The 21,463-nt window shown below is 50.5% G+C and overlaps 1 protein-coding gene across 1 annotated transcript; it reads left to right on the top strand.

Moving 5' to 3' along the window:
- On the top strand, window positions 1-16,767 carry CLEC19A (C-type lectin domain containing 19A). The gene is made up of 5 exons (XM_075564917.1): window positions 1-88; window positions 8,106-8,271; window positions 12,747-12,840; window positions 14,746-14,878; window positions 16,688-16,767. The coding sequence occupies exons 1-5, from the start codon at window positions 1-3 to the stop codon at window positions 16,765-16,767; spliced, it is 561 nt and encodes a 186-aa protein (XP_075421032.1).
- Window positions 16,768-21,463: the final 4,696 nt, after the last annotated feature.

The following is a 21,463-nucleotide window of genomic DNA, read 5'->3' as shown; positions in this document are numbered from 1 at the left end:
ATGCAGAGATGGGGGCTCTGGGCCATGGCCCCCCTGATCCTACTGGCTGTCCAGGCCTTCCCACAAACAGACATCAGTATCAGCTCAGGTAAGTGTGAGGGCTGGGCCAGGTGACACGGGGCTACCCCACAAAGACCTGGGGTTCCATCCCTGAGTCCTGGCCACTTGGGCACAGACCGGTCTCAGCAGAGGGATATTAGGGGACCTGGCTGAGCCTCATGATAGCCCCAGCCCCAACCCCGAACCCCTATCATGGGCCCTCCCCAAGACTAGTTTAATCGGCACCAAGGGTGTGTGTGTGTGGAAATGGTTTTATCTGTAGCTTGTTGGTGTCGCTGGGTAATGTCAATGCTTAACACACTGGGCTGCTGATAAAAAGGTCACAGGTTCCAATCCACACAGAGGGACTTCAGACAAAAGGCTTAGTGATCTGCTCTTGAAAAGTCAGCCACTGAAAAGCCAACAGAGCACGTCTTTGCAGCTGACAGCTGTGTGAGCTGAGCAACCTGCTTAACCTTCTGAAAAAAGGGGGTGCAGATGGGCCCCCTAGGACTGCTATACAAGGGAGACAGACATAAAGGGCGCCCGGCATTTCATCTGACAGCCCTGTCCTTAGCCCGTCGGTTTCCTCCAGCACCGGAACAGCCCAGGGCTTTGGTTTTAGGAAGCTTCCCTCCAGGTGTTTCCTTATTTGTTTTTACCTTCATGGGGACAAAATTCCCATCTCTGCCAAAAAGTCACGGTGGAAGTTAAACGATCCAAACATGAACAGAGCCCAGGTGTCGTGACTGATATTCTTATACCCCTGGGATGAGAGCTGTTTGAAACATGAGTGGGAAAGGCTCGCTGATGGCATGGGCAGCCTGGAAATGGTGGCTTTGGGTCCCTTGCTTGTGACACGTCCCCAGGGAGCTAACACACCCTATTGCTGCATCCACCAAGGGTGAGCGACTGCAGAGGGCAGAGCTGTCCCTCTAGTGGCCTCCCTGGAGACCTGGCCTTGTGACTTCCCAAACCCAAATCCCACTCCTGGCCATCAAGTCGCTGTTGACTCACAGTGATCCCATGGGACAGGGCAGAGCTGCCCCTGAGGGTTTCCAAGACTGTTCTTTTACAGGAGTAGAAAGCCCGTCTTTCTCCTGAGGAGTGGCTGGTGGTTTTGAAGGGCTGTCCTTGCAGTCAGCAGCCCGACACATCACCACGACGCCCCCAGAGCTCCTACACAGTTTGTGGGGTATCCCTAGAGATTAGGGTCCGTCAGGCTTGGGCACCCGCGCTCCCCTCCCCACCCCCCAGTGTTGCATCTGAGAACACGGGGCTTCACGTGGACTCGGTTTCCTCCTCTTTGCACTGGGGAGGCTTGATGCTGATTCTGGGGACCCTCTGTCGATCGGGATCCCATCCACGGGGAGGGCTCCCCAGCCTGTAGTCTCCTGGTGGTGTCAGTTCTGGCTCGCGAGCCCTCCCCAGAGGGTTCTTGCCACACATTTTTTAAGAGATCAAATGAAACCAAAGAACCCCCAGCTAAATTTGCATTTCAGATCAACAATGGAGAAACTTGAGCATATGTTCCACGTCCTGCCTGGGACACAGTTACACTACAAAAGCGTCTCTTGTTCATCTGAAATTTAAATTTCACTGGGCGGAGCCCTACGTTGTTTTGTTTCGAGTTTCTTTTTTTAAAAAAATAATTTTATTGTGGCTCATATAACTCTTATCACAATCCATACATACACCAGTTGTGTAAAGCACATGTTAAACCTGGCAGCCTGGGTGGTGGCCAGTGAGGGCTTCCAGCAGCCGATTCAGGGGCTCTGGGGCTGAGCCCGAGGCCTCACCTTGTGTGAGACCCTTCCCTCAGCACTTTCTACCCTTCACCATCACCTGAGACCCTGCTTCGGTCCCCCGGTAGAGGAGCACCAGCTCAGTTGTAAACTCAGGAGCGACTGTTCAGTTATAAACTTGGAGCATCTTTGGCCCTGGCCTTGGAATCTCAGTAAGAGTCTTGAAGTTGTTGGCTGTTAGCATTCTGCCTACAGAACTCTTGCTTTTCCTGATTCTTGACCCAAGGTTGCTCCACAGCAAAGGGAATCCTGGCAAACGGCCTTGGAGCCCAGGGCCCACACCAGGGAGCTCCAACTGGGCCAACGGGGATTCAGTGGAGTTTGAAGCCTCTTCCTCTCCCGGCAGAAGCTGGGATGGCACACTCTGCTCCAGCGACTGGCAAGGTCTGGGGTCCAGGACATTTTTGCAGTGTCAATTTCCAGGATGTGCTAGAGCTAGGCACTAACTTCCCTGAGGCGGCAGCACTGTCCTCCTGCCCATTTTACAGGGGAGGAAATGGGACCACAAAGACTGGGGTTTCCAGATGGAGGCATGTGATTCTAGAGCCCAAGCTCTTTACCTGGACCACAAAGGTGTAGGCAACTGCATGCCTTCTAGGGAGCGCTGGATGGCCAGACCATCGAGTCCGATCCTAGAGGGTCCCTCAGGTACTCTGGCCCATATCCAGCCCCTTCTCTATGGTCTCTGTACAGGCGTCTAGACTTTTTTGTTGAAGTTGTTGCTGGTGGCCCAGGAGTCAGGGCTGCCAGCCCTGCACTATCTCCAGAATCAGTTGCAGATCAGACCAGTATGACCCCAAGGGTTTTTCCTTTGGCTGATTTTTGGAAGTAGCTCAATCGCCAGCCCTTTCTTCCCCATCCTTCTTCATCTGGAAGCTCCGCTGAAGCCTGTTCAGCAGCAGAGCAACATACAGGCTTCCACTGGCAGGCGGGTGGCGGCTGTGCTGTGAGGTGCACCTGCCGAGCCTCAGACCTGGGTCTCCGGGTTCGTGGAAGGTGAGAATTCTGCCTCTAACCCACCACTGTGCTCAGATCTCTCTTGAGAGAGGATGACTCCTTGTCCTGTGTGAATTCCTCCCCAGACGGTGGACAGATTGAGAGCACGGGCCTCCTCAAGCCCTCGGGAAAGAGGGGACACCCCCCCCAGCGGAATCAAGGGGTGGTTACAGCTGCTGTTTAGCATAGAGGTCTATTTTACCAATGAGAAAAACAAGGCCAGAAAAGACGTTCTCCCGGGACACCAGAACACCCAGATGTCATCAAGTCCCGACCCTGAAACTTGCTTGCTGGGAGCAGAAGTGATCCACTTCCGCAACCTCAGTGTCCTCATCTGCAAAATAGAGGCCACATCCATAGCTCCCTCCCAGGTTGCTGGGGAACAGACAGCCTCCTCTTTCTCTGGGGGAGTGGTGAAGTAGACCCCCTCCCCCGCCCAGCATTCCCACCCCACTTCCATCGCTCTAGCCTCAGGAAGGGCTGTGCCCCATGCTCGGGGGAAATTGAGGTCCAGGCAGCGGGGACAGGGGGCTGCTGGTTTTGCTCACGGAGCCAGGGCTTCCTGGGAAAGAGTCCGTTGGCCCTGAGATGTGTGAATCTGCGAGTCGGTCAGGATGGAGGGCCACCAGGGTGCTGGAGCCTGCGCAGTGGCCTCCCTCCTGGAGACCTGGAGGCACCTCCTTCCAAAGACAAAGAGGGTATCTGGGGGCCCAGTATGGGGTGACTGTGGGCCAGAGCCCCCCATCCTGGCCGCCTACAGCTGAGCTGCAGGAGGCGGCAGGGTGGTGCGTTTGATAGTGGGCGGCTGGCTTGAGGCCAGCGGGAGCGAGCAGCCAGATGAGTGGGAAGGTGACAATTTATTCTTTCAAAAAGAGGGGGAATAAAAGAAAGAAAGAACAAGCTCCACTGGCGTGTCCCCTTTCTATAACAATCTTTTGTTCCGGTCCTTGAGCCTGGCCCCCACCCTGGCTAGGAAACCCTAGGGGCCTTTAATGCTGCCCATTGGGGCAAAAGACATTGCCATTTGCCTCCTGGTTTCCAGAGCAACCAGCCTCTTGAAGCCCCGCCTTCTCTCCCTTGATTGCCCCTGGGCCTTCCTGTTTCTGGGGTCTCTGCTGGGCCCCACCAGTTCTCCAAATGGTCCTTCCTCTCACGGGTCCCCTCTCACAAGCCACACGCTCAGGCTGACATTGTGTGTGGGAGGGACTGACATGATCTGTTTAGGTTTCAGGTTGATAAGAAGCTCCCTAGGTCACTGGTTCAAATCCACTGGCTGCTCTGCAGGAGAAAAATGAGGCTATCTACTCCTATAAAGATCTACAGCCTCGGATATCCTATATAGTGTTGCCAGCACGCATGATACTTTGAGAACTAAGGTCCCCCTGATCCAAGCCATGGTGTTTTCAATCACTCCATGGGCATGTGAAAGTTGGACATTGAATCAGGAAGAGTGAGGAAGAACCGATGCCTTTGAATGGTGGTGCTGGTGAAGAATATCGAAAGAATGCTCCTTGCAGGCAAGGATGGCGGGATTGCATCTCTCTACTTTGGGCAAGTTGTCGGGAGAGACCTGACCCTGGCGAAGGACGTCGTGCCTGTTAAAGTGGAGGTGCCCTGAAAAAGAAGAAGCCCCTCAAAGAGATGGATTGCATAATCCCACAATGGGCTCAGATTAAAGAACAATTTTGAGGCTGGCACAGGACAGGGCAGTGTTTCATTGCACATGGACTCGCTACGAGTTAGAGCCAACTCAATAGCCCCTAACAACCACAACACGAGTGGTGATGGACCAAATAACAGCGGGGTCTGGGTTTGTTGGTTTGTTTTTTGGCGGTGGGGGGTTGGTTGGTTGGTTGGTTGGTTGGTTGGTTGGTTGGTTGGTTGGTTGGTTGGTTGGCTGGCTGGCTGGCTGGCTGGCTGGCTGGCTGGTTGGTTGGTTGGTTGGTTGGTTGGCTGGTTGGCTTGGGGAGCCTTCTAGTCCCAGTGTCTAAAACCCCAAAGGTAGGAAGAGTGGGGTGGGATGCCTAAACCAAACTTGGAGTTAATTGGGCCTAGGTAGAAAGGGGGGACCATGAGGCAGTGACCTACCATGGCCCTATTTTCTGGTAGGTTTCCCCTCAGGAACCCATGACTTCCATTTGTCCAGTGGGCCAGAAGTGACCAGGAGGGAGGAGTGGATGGGGCTCTCGAGCGTCTTGTCTTAGGGAGCTCATTTCTTTTGAAATACAACAGGCTTTAGGACCCAGGAGCAGCCTTGGAGCTGCTGCTGGGAGCTGACATTCTTCCCTTTCCCCCACCCAGCCCCAGTGGCTAATGGATTATTCAATTCGAATTGCCAGTGCGGAAATATGTGGGTGAGTGGCACACAGTAAGACACTACAGACAAATCAAATCACCTTGCGATCTATCATGGTAAAATATGGATTCTATATATCCAACCTTGTGATAGGGTCTGCCTTTCTCCCCCTTCCCCCCACCCACCCCTACCATCCCCCTACCCTCATGATATTGCTACTCCCACTACTGTTCCTGAGGGGTTTATCTGTCCTGAATTCCATGTGTCACAAGCTCTAATCTATACCCTTGTGCGTACTCCAGTCTGGCGGGATTGGTAAGGTAGAACTGGGTCATGGTAGTGGGGAGGGGAAGCATTAAGGAACTAGAGGAATGATGTGTGATTCCTCAGTGCTATACTGCATCCTGGTTGAATCTTCCCTTCTTTGGAACCCTTGGGGGGGGAGGGCGGCGGGGAAGATATCCAATTACCTACAGATGGGCTTTGGGTCTCCACTTTCACATGGACATAATTGTTTGTTTTAGATCTTTTGATAACTGATCCCCTTGATACCTCACACAGGCTGGTGTGCTTCTTCCATGTGGGCTTTGTTGCTTCTCAGTTAGATGGTTGCTTGTTTATCTTCAAGCCTTTAAGACCCCCAATCGCTCTATCTTTTGATAGCCAGGCACCATCCGCTTTCTTCCCCACATTCGCTTTTGCATCTATTTTGGCTTCAGTGATCATGTCAGGAAGGTGAGAATCACAGAGTGCCAGGTTATTAGAGCAAAGTGTTCTTGTGTTAAGGGAGGCCTTTGTTAGATCTCTCTGGAGATAGAGTTACACCTTGGTCCTTGGCTCCACAAGAGAAACAATTCACGCCGAGGCCTGGCTCGTGATCCAAGTGAGTTTAATGAGAGTTAGAAGAAGTTTCAGGTTTTGCACGGCACCCATAGGACTCCTCCTGACCATGCAGCCTGGCAGAGACTGCTCAGCATCACGCAAAGATCTCTTTCCCTGTGGCTCTCTGTTAGATCTCTCTCCCAAGTTCTCCTCCAAAAGTCTCCTCTCAAGCTCCCCTCCCCGACTCTAGGCTCCAGCCTTTTCAAGGATTCCACAGGGAGGCATGGTGGACGACCCCAGATGGACCTCATTGGCTGAATTCAATTCACCTGGCCCAGGTGGGCCGACCCAGGTTTAACACCCACCCATGCCCACCAAGGGAAACCCTGGGCCTCTGAGCATGTGCAGTGCGCCGCCCTTTGTTCTCATGCTTGGCTCTCTGGGCAAGGCCCAACGGACATCCCATCCCTGCATTTATCTGCCTAACACCTTGAGTAGAGGCCCAAAGTCCATCTGCTATCTTAATACCTAACATAAATATGTACATTGACCTATATCCCTATCATTATAAATTAATATATTTACATACAGACATGCCTATAGCTGCACCTCTATAGACAGCTCTTGCCTCCTAGTTCTTCCCTCGGTTTCCTTTTGCCTTCCTCCTATCCTACTATCCTGCTCACAAAGGGGAACTTTTATACTGTGGAATAAAGAAGGCACAAGGGCAGGCGGGGTCATGATATCTGAAAAAATGACAATGGTAGTTCGAAACCACCAGCCGCTGTGTGGGAGAAAGATGGGGCTTTCAAGAGTTACAGACTCTCAGACTCACAAGAGCAGTCCTACCCGGTATTATAGGATTGCTATGAGTTAGCATCGACTCAGAGACACTGAGCTTGGTTTGGAGAGCTTGTCGTGGGGAGTGTAAATGGTTAATGAGCTAGGGTGCTAACTGAAAGGTTGGTGGGTCACATTCCCTGGGGTGCCTTCTGAAAAATCAGCCACTGAGGGGGGCAAAAAAACAACAACCAAACAACCACTCGGGAACACAGTTTTCCTCTGGCACATGGGGAGTCAGCCAAAATTGAATGGACTCACCAGCAACTCTTTTTGATAGCCTGTTAAGAACCAGGTAGGAGGAGTGTGCCCTCCACAGGCAGCCCCAATGCACAGTGAAGCCAGAATCACGTGCCCCAGCCCACCCACCCCACCCTTAGCCCTCCCTGTACTGCTTGCAAAGATTTCCATTACAGTGACAGCACTCAGCTCAGCTGAGCACACAGTGAGACGGGGCTCCCAGGCAGGACTATGGGAACAGAAATTGCTTTCAAAGGTAATTTAGCAAATTACACTGAAGCCTTAAAAATCTCTCCTCAGAAAATTACTGGCGATGCTAAAAATCGATTTATTCACGGAGCTGTTCGTCTCAACATTCTTTGTACTAGTTTCTTTTTTTTTAAAAGGAAGTCATATAATTATCCAAATGTCACAAAACGGTTAAATAAACTCTAGTACAAGGGGACTTCAGATAGTTCATGGGAAAATGGAATGAAGAGATAACATTGTACGTCTGGAGTAGTGGTTAGGCGTTGGGCTGCTGACCCAAGATCAGCAGTTCAAACTCACCAGCCGTTCTGTGGGAAAGAGATGAGGCTTTCTACTCCTGGGAAGAGTTCCAGTCCTGGAATCTCACAGAGGCAGGGTGGCAATGAGTCGGTATAAACTCAGAAGTGGGTTTGGTTTAGTTGAGTCCACTCATGGAGTATTCCAGAAATGTTTAAAATTATGTTTACCCAAAATACATAATCACCTGGGAAAACACTTACATATTCACAGTATTTGTGAAATCAGGATGCTGACATTCTGATTCCAATTGAGTTTTCTGAAAATACCTTCATTCCCTACCAGAGTGAGGAAAAATACAAGCCAGTGCTAACATTTCCCGAGGGTCCTGTAAGGCGCCTATTCCATGTCCAGTATTTTGTCAATTTTAGGGATGCCTGCACTTTTCGGACCTCGGCATGGAATTGGATTAATCATGATGGGTTCTGTTTGACCTTCATTCTTGGAGACACTTAATAAGCGTGGAAACACGGTCACCCTTGCCAGCCTCCCTCCCTGTCTGTTTTCCTCTCTGCCCACAGCCCTGCCAGAGCTGCCCCAGGTGTCCCTGTGCCCCCTGTTCTGGATGGAGTTCAAGGGCCACTGCTTCCGGTTCTTCCCGCTCAATAAGACCTGGGGGGAGGCCGACCTGCACTGTTCCGCATTCTCCATCGGTAGGAAGTCCGCCAAGCTGGCCTCCATCCACAGGTGAGTGGGCGCCTTGGTCCTCCGTAGCCAAACACCAACACCACCTGGGAAAAGGGAATTAGGGAAGGATGCAGAAGCTGGTTTTAATCCCGCCCAATCTCCCCTGGAAAGTGATCTCGGCAGTAGAAGGCAGAGCATGGAGCAGGGTAGAAATTAGTGTGTTAGGGGATCTGGCTTTCTACATGCCAAGAGACTCTGTGTCACTTGTATGCCACAGGCTCACACAGGCTGTTGGTGGAAGCCATGGAGTCAGCTCCAGCCTCTAACAATGGAGCGAAACACTGCTGCAGTCTCCTCACAAGTGTCACATCGGAGATTCCTCTTTGACACTGACTCTCTACCAAGCAGGAGGCCCTTTTCAGGGATGGGGCTCGCCTGATAACATGGCCAAAGTCATGGTGTCTCACCATCCTTGCTTCTAAAGAGCATCCTGGCTGTACGTCTTCCAAGAGAGATTTGTCTGTTTTCTGGCCGTCCATCGTGCTCCTTTGTGAGCTGCCTGATTCCTGTTCAACGTTCTCATGTGGTGCTTGAAAATACCACGGCTCGGGTCAGGTGCGCCTGAATCCTCAAAAAGACCTATTGGCTCCTCATCGCCCGACCGAGGTCTTGTGCAGCAGATTGGCCCAAGGCACTAGCTCTCTTGATTTCTTGACTGACGCTCTCATGGTGGATCCAAGCAAAATGGACCCCTTTGACGACTTCATCCTCTCCGCCATTTATCATGATCTTTTCTATTGGTCCAGTCGTGAGGATTCTGGGTTTCTGTACATGGCGTTGCAACCCATACTGATGGCTGCCGTCTTTGATTTTCATCCGCAAGGGCTTCAAGTCTTCTTCCCTTTCGGCCACCAAGTCCGTGTCATCTGCGTCTTGCTGTTTCTCAGCACAGTTGCTCAGCATACAGGTTGATTAAGTAGGATGAAAGGATACACCGGTGACGGACACATTTCCTGATTTATCAGTACACGTATAAGGAAGGTATTAAAGAAATACAAGGAATAGTAAGTGACATCTGTTTAGTAAGTGTTTCAGGCACGTCATCACATTGGGGCCCCCTCAAGCCACGTGGGTAGGTGTTTTATAGATGAGGAGGTCTGAGGAGGTCAGTGCCTTGTTCAATGTCGCACCGCCAAGAAGTGACGGAGGTGATTTTTGAACTTGAGCAGTTGGATGTCTTTGCTCCCCCTGCAAGACCTCCTTGCATGCCTCTGTGTCTCTTAAGGCCTGGCCACACCGGCCAGCTTGTGGTTCTCCATTCTGTCCCCTCTGCTGGGAGTGCGGGTTCCTATCTTCTCCTCCAGGGAGGTACATTCTCAACCTTCAAGGTGCAGCGCTGACAGTCTCGGGGCTGGCCGTAATCATGCCCATTTCCTGCTCTCCCTGAGAACTTCCTCCCTCACAGTTCAACCACTTGCATTCCCACCGACTTCTCGCTGGTTTGTGAGTTAGTGCCTTGAAGTTCCTTGGCACCCAAAGCACAAACTCACCATTCCCGCTCCTCTCAGAGACTGCGCGTTAGAAAGACGATGGGTACTTGCCGATTTAGATCCGCTGACTTTTGTTAAGATGGAAAACAAATCCTCCATCTGAGTTTCTCAAGGGGTTTGAATCGATCTGTACGTTCCCCGAACAGAAATGGTGGGCACCGAGGAACATACCAACCAAGGAGGGTCTGACCAGGAAAGCAGGAACCACAAAGGGTCTAAAACAGCGCATAGTATAGGGGCAGGGGTTTACTCGACTGATGGAAGCTGAGCGTTTAAAGAGGAAATGGGTTCTCAGGGGCAGGAAACCACTGCTCTGCCAAGCAGCTGTAGGAACTCGCATGCCCGAGAAGAAGCAGCCCCATCAGAGACTCCCAAGGAAGGAAAAACAATAATCCCAGGAAAACCTCACTGCCTTTGGATTGATACTGACTCACAGCAAACCCATAGGGCAGGGTCACGCTACCCCTGTGAGTGTCCGAGACTGTAACGCTTCACGGGATAGAGAGCCCGTCTTTCTCCCTCCTGCTCAAGGCAAAGAGGGCAAGACATGCCTTGACGTCTCTCTTCCAGCCTCCCCTCATTCATCGGTGCCTCCCATTGGTTGGAAATCAGCTCACGTGGCAGCCTGGGCAATGCACCCACTATGACACAGAGCCAAGCACACCCACCAAATGGCATGTACAAAGGCACAATAAGTGGCTGTGATATAAATGAGTGGAATATTGCTCCAAGAATTCCCAGACTGGGGAGGAAAAGAGACACAGTGAAATAGTGAGTGAGTGTCAAAGGGATTCTAAACAAAGATTTGGCGTTAGTGTGCCCGCAGGGAGGGCACCTCTGCCCGATAGTAGTTGCCAGCTTGATGAAGTGTACATCAGCAAATTTTCTGAGAAAACCCAGGGGTTTCCAGCAATCCCTGACCTGGTGAAAATTCTTTCTGCCACAACTTCCCTTTCTTCCTCTCCTCACCACGCCTGGCGTCCCTCTTGGGTTCCTCCTTGCAATCACACACTGTATTTTCTATGATGACCCCTCTAAACTCTTCATATAAGAAGTTCCTCACTTGGCCACATCTTACTTTCCTGGAAACGTTTACAGAAGAGTTGAGTTTCAGTTGTGATGTGTGGGGTTCAGCCCCCTGCCCCAGCCCCTAAGACCCCCACACAAGCATCCTCACTGCCATCAAGTCAATTCTGACTCCTGCCGACCCTAAAGGGCAGGGTAGAACTGCCCCTGTGGGTTTCCAAGACTAACTCTTGAGGGGAGCAGAAAGCCTCCTCTTTGTCCCTTGGAATGGCTGGTGGTTTTGAACTGTTGATCTCAAGGTTAGCAACCCAACACCTAACCCCAATGCCAACAAGGCACCTATAAAGCTGACCAATATTATCCCATAAAGCTAAACAATATTGCACATCTTGTGTTTCAGACACGCTTGAATTCTTTCTGGCATTTTCTTCGTGCATTCTCATTCTGTTCTTTGTAAGGACGTGCAGTCCACTGATGTCCGCAGGGCATCTGATGAAGGGTATCCTGCTCTCGGTTTACTGAATCATTTCCACCTTGGTTTCAGTGGACAGTGGCCTTGAATTAAGTTCATTTGAACTGTGCTTCTTATTATTTATAGTATCACACTGGGTCTCTCCATTGTTGAGTTCTTTTGATCAAATATGGCCAACAAAATGCCCCAAGAGTTGGCCAAGCAGGTGCTGTTGAACAAAGATGGACGTGGCGTCCGCATGCCTCACCTTTGCCACTGCCGTGTACAATTCGACACTTCCCCAGCCAGAAAGGAGCATCTCCCTCCTTGTATCCTGGGGATCCTGCTTCCAAGATGCGCCCTACAAATCTCCCCTAGCATCGAATTGGCCAAACTGGACAGAATGGCCAGCATTTGAGACAAAAGAGATAAGGACAGTAAAACCTGACTTTTCTGGGTTCCATTGTGAACAACAGGCAAAGTTGGTGGGAGCAGTTCCTAACTCTTCCTGCCTTCTGAATTCTGTCCTTGGGCAAATGTGGTCCTTGTTTGTTTGTTTGTGTATCTCAAATCACTGACTTCTCTAAGGTGTGCCTGCCTCTCAAATGTTATTGTCTCCCCCTTGTAGACCTAGCCATTTTTGGGGGTGCTGAAAATGGAGCTGTGGGAGTTTCATAATTTCATGTCAACTTGAAGCAATATAAAAATGTGCTGTTCAACCTGTCAATCAGGTCGCAGCCTGATGGGGCCTCCTTGTGGGTGTGGCTTCTCATAAGGTGGGCCCAGGGAACCTCCCCTTCTCTCTCTGCCTTCACCTTCCTTCTGGCTGGACACCCAGAGAGCTGCTGGAGCTCGGCCATGTTTTCCACCAGCCTCGGATCCACAGGACTCTGCTCCCACCAGCCTGTGATCTCCCTGCATTCTGCAGCATGGCATGTGGTTTTGTGAGTCTGAAGAGGGACTATGGACTAGTATCAGACTTACAGACTTGAGTTGGACTGGCTGGGGATGTTTTCCTGAGATAAAAGCACTTCTTGGTGTAAAGCTCTTTCTTACACCTATGTGAGTGTCGCTGGATTTGTTTCTCTAGTCACCCTGGCCTAGAACAGGAGCCTTGTGAGTGAGTCCAGTTCTAGGCCTGAAAGGTGACTAAGGGGTTCCACCAGTCTCTCTCAGACAAGTAAGTCTGGTCTTTGTATGATTTTGAGTTTTGCTTCTTATCTTTCTCCCATTCTATCCAGGGCCTTCTAATGTGGTCCCTTTCCATGGTGGTTGGGTACTGTCTTCTGGTCTCCCAATTGTGGAAGCTGGGGGTCACGTGGTTTCCACACCTCGTCAATCTTCTTCACTCTTCCTTTTCATGGATGGAGAGAGACCAGTAGCCGCTAAAAGGAATATGTCCCATTTTCAGCTCCATTTGATCAAAGGAGCAGTGCAATGGCCACAGGCTTGACTGTGGGCCCAAAGAGGCCCTCGTTAACATGTCCCGGTGTCTCCTACCTCTACAGCTGGGAGGAAAATGTCTTCGTGTACGACCTAGTGAGCAGCTGTGTTCCTGGGATCCCAGCGGATGTCTGGACTGGGCTTCACGACCTTCGTCAGGTGAGGAAGCTCCCCTGAGATCTCTGCTCCAGGCTTCCCTCAATTTCAAGGGTCTGAAAACTTGTGACACAGAAGAGGGATCCCGTCTCCCCTAACAATTTTAAAAATGATTAAACAGCCATAAACACATCTTTACAAACAAATAAACTCACCATTATCTGAATCATATCCTTTAAAAAGTGTGTCCAGAGCCGCATGAATGTACTGAAAGGGACAGAGATGGCTGTGGAGTGGCAGTTTGCCGACCCATGTGCTATTTTGACCTACCTTCCCCACGGGGCCTATGAGACAGAGTCCGCTCTGCACCTAGCATGCCAGGGAAGCAGGCACCCAGATGGCGCAGGTAGCAATGACTTGTGTGAGGCAAGAGCATATGCTGGGCACATAGGGTGTGGAGAATCCCGGGGGCCATGGCAGGGACCCCCCAACAAAATACACACCAGGACAGGACTAACTGCTCAAGGGATTTTGGAGGGGAAATGTGTGAAGGGACCAGGAATAGGTCTGGTGGGTCCTCCAACCAAACTGCAGCTCTGAGCTCAGTGGCGGGCAGAACTCTGAACACAGCTTGACTAGACCGATGGGTGGAGTCGAAGGCCAGGATGCTAATTGCAGGAAACCATCTTTGAGAGGAAGCGCCAGCCCTATGCCCAACAAGCTCCACCCACCGCTGTTGGAGGAAGTATGGTCTCCCCACGAACACAGTGGGGGGTCCCAAGGGGCAGAGCCAGGGCTGTTAGTCAGCTACACTCCCTGCATCTGGTCCTTCAGGAGACGGGAGACATGCCGGTCTGTGGCAGGTGCCGCCTTTGGGGCCAGGGCCATTTCAGCCACTCTGATGGCTAGTGAGGAGCCGCCAGAGGAGGAGCCTGAGAGAGTCTGGCACGTTCGAGGGAGTTAAAGAAGATCGACAAGGGGTGGAGTGGCTGCACGGGTGGTCGGACAGTGGGTTAAAGGGCTACAGAGGGGGCTGGGAGATCGACCGGCAACATCATGGCAAACTGTACCTGGAGATGTTCTTCTCAGATGTGGATGACATTAATGAAAATTGAGGGCAGGGGTTGGGGGAGAAAAGAAGAAGAAAGTGGAGGGAATGTATATCCCAAGGCTTGATAGCAATAATAGTGACAAAATATATAGTCAATCGGCCTGGTGTCAGTTCATTTTTCCCAGGCTCACTTTGTGTCAGATCCTGCACTAGATCTTTTGTATCTTTAGCTCAGTCAACCTTCACAACACGTCTCTGAGGAAGATACCTGCTCCAGGGTACAGACTAGGCTCAGAGAGTCTCAGCATCTTCTTCAGGGTGCAGAGCTGGGATTGCAAGCTCCAGCAGCTCTCTCAGGAGGAGTGTGCTGTGGCTGCCGTGCAGCCTGGCTTCCACCACCATCAGCACATGGAGGGAACCTTTTCTGAACACTTGAGTAAGTGGAGAAATGGGTTTTGTCCGTGACCATTGTGGCTCTTGCCACAGTGTGTGTGCCAAGTTGTCACCGCCCCCAACAGGACTCCCCACAAATCCCCAACAGGACTTTGCAGGACAAAGAATGAAGCAGCTGGCGTGGCACATAGCGATTCCTCAGTAAATGACAGCAACTGAGAGCGGTGACACAGCTGTGTACTGGGCTGCTAAATGAAGGGTCTCTGTGGGTCAGAAACCTGTGCTCAGAAAGATGACAGCCTACACAACTTCTCAGACCATTCTACCCTGTCACATGGGGTCACTACAAGTCAAAATGGGCTGCGTGACACATAACAACGACCACAATTGCAGTATGAGATCAAAGGGGGGAGCTTTTTCACACGGGGAGGCATGTGAGTGTTATTCCTATGTGGATCTGACTCAAAGGCCTCATCTTCTTCTTCTCCTTGGCTTGCTTCCTTGCCTCTGCATGGCACCTCCAGGAAGGGCAGTTTGAATGGAGCGACGGTTCATCCTATGACTACAGCTACTGGGACGGGAGCCAGCCGGATGATGGCATCCACGCGAGCCCACAGAAGGAGGACTGCGTGCAGATCTGGTACCGGCCCACCAGCGGTGGGTGCCCCCGAGCTTCAGCCGCCCTGACAACTGACAAGTGGTTCAGCACCTTGGAGAGTGGTCAGAGGTTGCTGGGCAGGGGTTGGCGCTTCTCTACAGGGGGTGTTCTGAACAATATTTAATGGTAGGACATTGACATAAGGAGTTGTAAGGTCTTTATTAGTATTCTCTATTTTTCCACTTCAGATTTCTCTACTCGATCTCCGCTGGGTTCTAATATCCATGGCAATGGCTACATAGAAACGCACAGACACCATTTATGATTCAAAGATTGATTAAGGGTGTTAAGTTGTAAAGCCAATGAGAAATGCTCAGTGTAGCTATTTACCAGGACATGCTACAATGTTTCAGGTCTTCTAATAATTGCCCAAAGGGACATGCCGTTCTGTTGTAAGCCTCAAGCAAAAGGCAGTCAGCTCAAGTTCCGTGAGTCAGCAAACCCAGCTCCCTGAATAAAGTGCCCAGAGCACCCCACTCCAGTAAGTTTCAGCCCCAAGGAACTCAGCTCCACTTCCTTGGGTCAGCAAGTCCAGCTTCCCCAATTAAGTGCCCACAAGCCAGCCTCCTGCACAAAAGCCCAGCTTCACTTGCTCCGTGGGTGGGCAGTCCATCTGTTCCATGCTCTGGCCCCTGGTCCTGCTGCTGCTCCTCTGATGGTGTAGCTGTCTTCTGGACCCAGGAGGTCCACTGCACAGGGAGCTCAGGCCCAGAGGATATGCTCCGCTCCTGGCTCTTGCTGGTAATGAGATCCCTCCTCCTGCTTAGCAGAGGCTCAATGGATACACCATAGGATGGCACTCCAGGGAATCAAGTTCACAATTACAGGTGAATTCACACAGGTATTCAAACAGGTGATTCCCATCAGCATCTTCCCCCACCTTCTTCCAGACCCATGCAGGGAAAGGTCATTTGGCCAGAGTTACAGACTTTGGCTGGAAAAGCTACATTACATAGTTCGCTGCCCCTGCAGGAGTGCTGGTGGCACAATGGCTAAGCATTCAGCTGCTAACCAAAACGTTGGTGGTTCAAACCCACCCCGGGGCTCTGTGGGAGAAAAGACCTGATTGCGTAAAGATGCCAGCGTAGGAAACCTTCTGAGGCCATTCTACTCTGTGGTATGGATTGCTGAGTTAGAATCTCCTCGAGGCACCCAACAAGAGGTCATTGATATGTGGACTATGACCCTAAAGATTTATTTTATAAAAATAAAAATTTTAAAAGCCTCCTGTCAAAAACTAGTCAAAGTATAGGATTTCTGTCAGCTCCCTCGAATACTTAATTACCAATGCCCAGCCCACAGCATTGAGGTAAAGGAGAAAGACGAGAACTCACAGACGGGGCAGTCCACGGTTAGCATAGTATCAGCCATCGCTGTCACCATCTGCAACAGCATCGTCACTCCTCACACCTATCTAAAGGAGCATAAACAGTGGATTGGTTTATAAACCAGTCATTTTAGAGATGAATAAACTGAGGCTCAGAGAGGTTAAAAAGACTTGTTCAAGGTCACACAATAAGCAAGTAGTGGATTGGGGCATTACAGAACTCCAGGCCCAAGCATGAACTGGTCATTCTCTTTTGGTGTCTTGGTCTTGTTCCACCTGGGGAGGGAGCAATGGAGCAGTAACTTACTCTGTGAGCCTACCTGGAGCCTAGACTCGGATCATGCCGGACAGCAATTCCGCCAAGTGCCAGTGAGGAAGGGCTGCCCACGTGGACAAGGCCTGATGGAGAAGGCTTGTGTTCCAGTATTATGGTGGGTGAATATTCATACAGATTCTCACTTTTGTTTTTTGTCCTCTGCAGCTCTGAGGACATGGAATGATAATGTCTGCAGCCGAGAGTTCCCCTTTGTCTGCAAGATCCCATCTCTGACCAGCCACTGATCCTGTCTGGCCCCCTGGATGGAACGGAACTCCACTCCTGTCTTGTAGTTGTCCCTGGGGGCAGAGCTGACACTCAATAAACTTGGAAAACACGGAGAGGGTCGGTCTCCCAAAGATTTCATTTTTACTTTTTTAATCATTTTATTGGGGGCTTATATAATTCTTATCACAATCCATACATACATCCATTGTGTCAAACACATTTGTACATTTGTTGCCATCATCATTCTCAAAACATTTGCTTTCTACTTGAGCTCTTAATATCAGCTCCCCATTTTTCCCCCTCCCTCCCTACTACCCCTCTCCCTCATGAACCCTTGATAATTTATAAATTATTATTTTGTCATATCTTACACTGTCCGATGTCTCCCTTCACTCACTTTTCTGTTGTCCATACCCCTGGGAGGAGGTTATATGTAGATCCTTATAATCAGTTCCCCCTTTCTACCACACCTTCCCTCCACCCTCCAGGTATCACCACTCTCACCACTGGTCCTAAAGGGATCATCCGTCCTGGATTTCCTGTGTTTCCAGTTCCTATCTGTACCAATGTACATCCTCTGGTCTAGCCAGATTTGTAAGGTAGAATTGGGATCATGATAGTGGGGAGAGGAAGCATTTAAGAAGTAGAGGAAAGTTGTATTCTTCATCATTGCTACCCTGCAAACTGGCTGGCTCATCTCCTGCAACTCTTCTGTAAGGGGATGTCCAGTTGCCTGTAGATGGGCTTTGAGTCTCCACTCTGCACTCACCCTCATTTACAATGATATGATTTTTTGTTCTTTGATGCCTGATACCTGATCCCTTTGACACCTCGTGGTCACACAGGCTGGTGTGCTTCTTCCATGTGGGCTTTGTTGCTACTGAGCTAGATGGCCACTTGTTTATCTTCAAGCCTTTAAGACCCCAGACGCTATATCTTTTGTTAGCCAGGCACCATCAGCTTCCTTTGCCACATTTGCTTATGTACACATTTGTCTTCAGTGATCATGTCGGGAAGGTGTGCATCATGGAATGCCAATTTAAATGAACAAAGTGTTCTTGCATTGAGTAAGTACTTGAGTGGAGGTCCAATGTCCATCTGCTGCCTTAATCCTCAACCTATAAACATATTCACTATTTCCCCACCATCCTATATAAATATATTTACATATGCACATGCCTATATTTAGACCTCTATAAATACTCTTTGTCTCCTAGTTCTTTCCTCTATTTCCTTTTACTTTCCTCTTGTCCCACTATCAGCCTTCATTTGGGTTTCAGTTATTTCAGTAATTTCTCTTGGTTACATTGTTCAGGCCTCTCACACCCTCCTTGCCACTAATTTTGGATCACTTGTTGCTCCCTTGTCCCTGGGTGAGTCAACACCACCTCATTACCCCCTCTTCCCCTCTCCCATGTCCCCCCAGAGCCATAAGTCCCATTGTTTTCTCCTCCAGACTCTTTATCCAGCCTATCTTATCTAGATCTGCAGAGATAATAATATGCACCCAAAAAACAAGGCATAGCAAGACAAAGTGACAAAAGAGAACACAATGATGACAACAAAAAAGAAAACCAATGACCCATAAAAGAATAAATTAATTTTAAAACAAAGAAAAAAATTAATTTAAATAAGAAAGAAAAACCTGTAAGTAGATCAAAGTCTGATTTTTGGCTCCTAGGCGTGTCCTCTAGTCAAGCCCAATGGAGTGCCATACTCTGGTCCCCAAGTCTATCCTTTGTACTCCCTTGGGAGTTCCCTGCTCTGATCCCCCTGTTGCTCTGGTGCATGCCTTTAGTATTTGCCTGGGTGTCGCAGGGTCAGTCTGCATCAATCCCAACACTGAGTCTCCAGTGTTGTCCCCTGTAGGGCCATGGGGTCAGTGAGGGACATCGTGTCTCATAGTGGGATCAGCCTTATGGTTCAATTGGTGCATTGGCTGTTCAGAGCAGGGATATCATCCTCAAGGCTTGGTGGGCCAGGATGTGCTCCAGTCTCTCTTCCTCTCCCTTCATTTGCTCACGTGTGCTCTGATCAGACCTGTCCCTCTCCCTGAACTGCAGCTTCAGTGCTGTCTTCTGAAGTAAATTCTTCTGGGGGGAGGGGCAGTTATCCACATAACTGGTATGGGGGCAGCGCACTCAGACCCCTCCACTAATAACCAAGCACAAATTGAAATATCTAGGGATCTACCTGACTAAACGAACAAAAGATCTCTATGAGGAAAACTACAGCACACTATTATAAGAAACCACGAGTGACCTCAACAAATAGAGGAGTATCTCACTTTATTTTTTAACTTGGTACTTCGACTTGAGTGATGACTTCCTGAGACAATCACTTCTCCATCCAACAGGTCACACTCGTTTTGTTTCACTTAATTGGTTGCCGTCCAGACGATGTAGCATCGCCTGGCCCATGTCCTCCCTGCGTTTCCACCTGCATGGCCTCTGAACTTCTCCCTTGGGCAAATGCTGCCCTGTTGATCTCACACGGGCGAGGATTCCGAGGTGTGGGTAGCTCACGCACACAACTGGTGGTGTTCCCTGTACGGACTTGTCTGTCATTTGGCTGAACATTGATCCGCTGCAGTGAGTACAGTTTCAATCCCGAAGGGTGGCTAAAGGCCACAGTCTCAGAGACTCCACCAGCCTCGATCTGACCACAGATTTTAACAAACCACTCAAAGCGACAGAGTGGCCACATGGTCACAGATGATAAGAAACTGGCTTCGTAAATAAAAATAAAATGGGTCTGGGTGGGTTGAATGGCTCAAGGAATAGAAGTTCAGGGTTGCTATGGTTTCAGGATAGAGCATCTTGGGTCCCAGGGCCATTCCTGAAGTGATCCCTTGGCCGTGCTGATGGGCGAGGCCCAGCGCAGATGTGCATATCTGGGGACAGCCAGTGTCCTCTGCTCCACAGGAGCCAGAGGAAGAGGGAAAACCAAATTGTCGGAAGAAGAAAGAACAGACAGCAGGCAGGAAAAATAAACCCGGTGCTGTCCATTCAATTCCAGTTCGCAGCAGTCCTGCAGGACAGAGTAGAACCACTCCCTCGGGGCATTCCAAGGTTGCAGTCTTGACAGAAGCAGACGCCACATCTTTCTCCAGTGGGACAGCTGGTGGGCTCATGGGTTCGAGCCGCCAACCTTTGATCAGCAGCCAAGCGCTCTCATTACTGCACTCCAGGGCTCTCCACGGAAAACGGATGAAACTGGATTCATGGCAAGAGCACTGAACATCTCCCGGGGAGTCCTGTGGTTTGGGCCATGTTTCTCTGGGCCATGTTTCTGCTCTGGTCTGCCCTGGGAGAGGGAAGGGAAAAATGTCCATGTTGGTTCCAACTCATAACCATTCAATGTAGAACCGGATAAAACAAGAGTCTGGCCCTGTGATGGTCTCACAACTGTGGCTGTGTTTGAACCCATTACTGCCGCCCCGGTCAGTCCAGCTCATGGAGGGTCTCCCTCTAGTTTGCTGACCCTCTACTGTCCCAAGTCTGGGGTCCTCTTGCAGGGATTGGTCTTTCCTGGTAACATTCCAAAATATGTGTGGCAAAGTCTCCACGTCCTCTCATCTAAGGAGCTTTCTAGCTGTAGGTCCTCGGAGAGATTTGCTTGCCAGGAAAGAATTGGTCCTGGCACCCAAGAATTGAAAACAATGGCTTCTAAGGATCCTTCATTCTCAGGTGAGCAATGACTAAGTGAGGCCTGTTAACCTTTCGCTGCAGGTGACATCAGGGCCCACTGCCCTGTCCACCCAAGGAGATTCCAAGACAGACACCTTTGGAGAGCCTAGTGTTTCCCATGAAGGGTCCTTTCATCTTCCTTTCCCATGGAGAGGAAAGGCCCTCGCCCCACCCCCAGAGCCAAGCACCAAGAAGACATTGCTTGTAGAGGTGGGTGGGGTGCATCAGAAAGGGAGCTAGGCCCTCATGGTCCAGCAGGAGACTGCTGGGCCATGGCGATCGCTGGCCCCCTCTGGCCTCTACAGGAACAAGAGGGACTTGTGGAGCATCCTCGTGGCATGTTTCTGGGTGTTGGAGGCCATCTGGGAGCAGATTCTTATGCCCACTGAGACCTCGAGGGAGGAGGGTCCCGGGGTCACCCAAAGCAGAGAGAGCAAAGGGACTGTGGTCAGTGGATTTGTGGGGGCAGAAAAGGATGCACAGACAAGGCTGGGAAGGTTCTGGAAAGGTCCCCCTGGGTACACAGGAAGAAGCACAGAGGTTCCAGTTCCTCCTCCGTGCCTCGGTTTCCCAATCTGTACAATGAGAACAGTGGTGGTTCCTACCTCAGTGAGACAGTGTGTGTTAAGACTTTGAACAGAGCCTCCACATCAACCGGAAAAACGAAACACGGGACTGTCGAGCCGGGTGCCACTCATGGTGAGCCCGCGGTGCCGCGTGGAATGTATTTCACCGCCTTTCTTTCTCTTGCCTTTCTTTGCAGCGGTGCATCGCCAGGTCTTTCTGCCGTGGCTCTTCTAGGTGAGTGCAAGCTGTGCACCTTCCAGTTAGCTGTTGAGCACAAGCTGCTTGTGCCACCCAGGCACCTAGGAAATCGTACGTAGGTTAGGTTGTCATGACCATTGTATGGGTCGCCAGTTCTTGCCGCCAAAAGCGCGATGTCACAAGCCACCCAAAATGCATTTGGCTTACAACAACCATCACTTGAGCTCATGAGCCTGTGGGCCAGCTGGGGTTTGGCTGA

Source organism: Tenrec ecaudatus, chromosome 12 (assembly GCF_050624435.1).
Source record: "Tenrec ecaudatus isolate mTenEca1 chromosome 12, mTenEca1.hap1, whole genome shotgun sequence".
NCBI lineage: Eukaryota > Metazoa > Chordata > Mammalia > Afrosoricida > Tenrecidae > Tenrec > Tenrec ecaudatus.
This window is presented reverse-complemented; position numbering and strand designations above follow the sequence as displayed.

What these genes read in the sequence shown, in the direction of transcription:
- CLEC19A (XM_075564917.1), top strand. Translation starts at nt 1, where the DNA reads ATGCAGAGATGGGGGCTCTGGGCCATGGCCCCCCTGATCCTACTGGCT. An exon ending in AAGCTGGCCTCCATCCACAG is followed by an intron (nt 8,272 to 12,746) that starts GTGAGTGGGCGC and finishes CTACCTCTACAG; the next exon opens with CTGGGAGGAAAATGTCTTCG. An exon ending in CTGGTACCGGCCCACCAGCG is followed by an intron (nt 14,879 to 16,687) that starts GTGGGTGCCCCC and finishes TGTCCTCTGCAG; the next exon opens with CTCTGAGGACATGGAATGAT.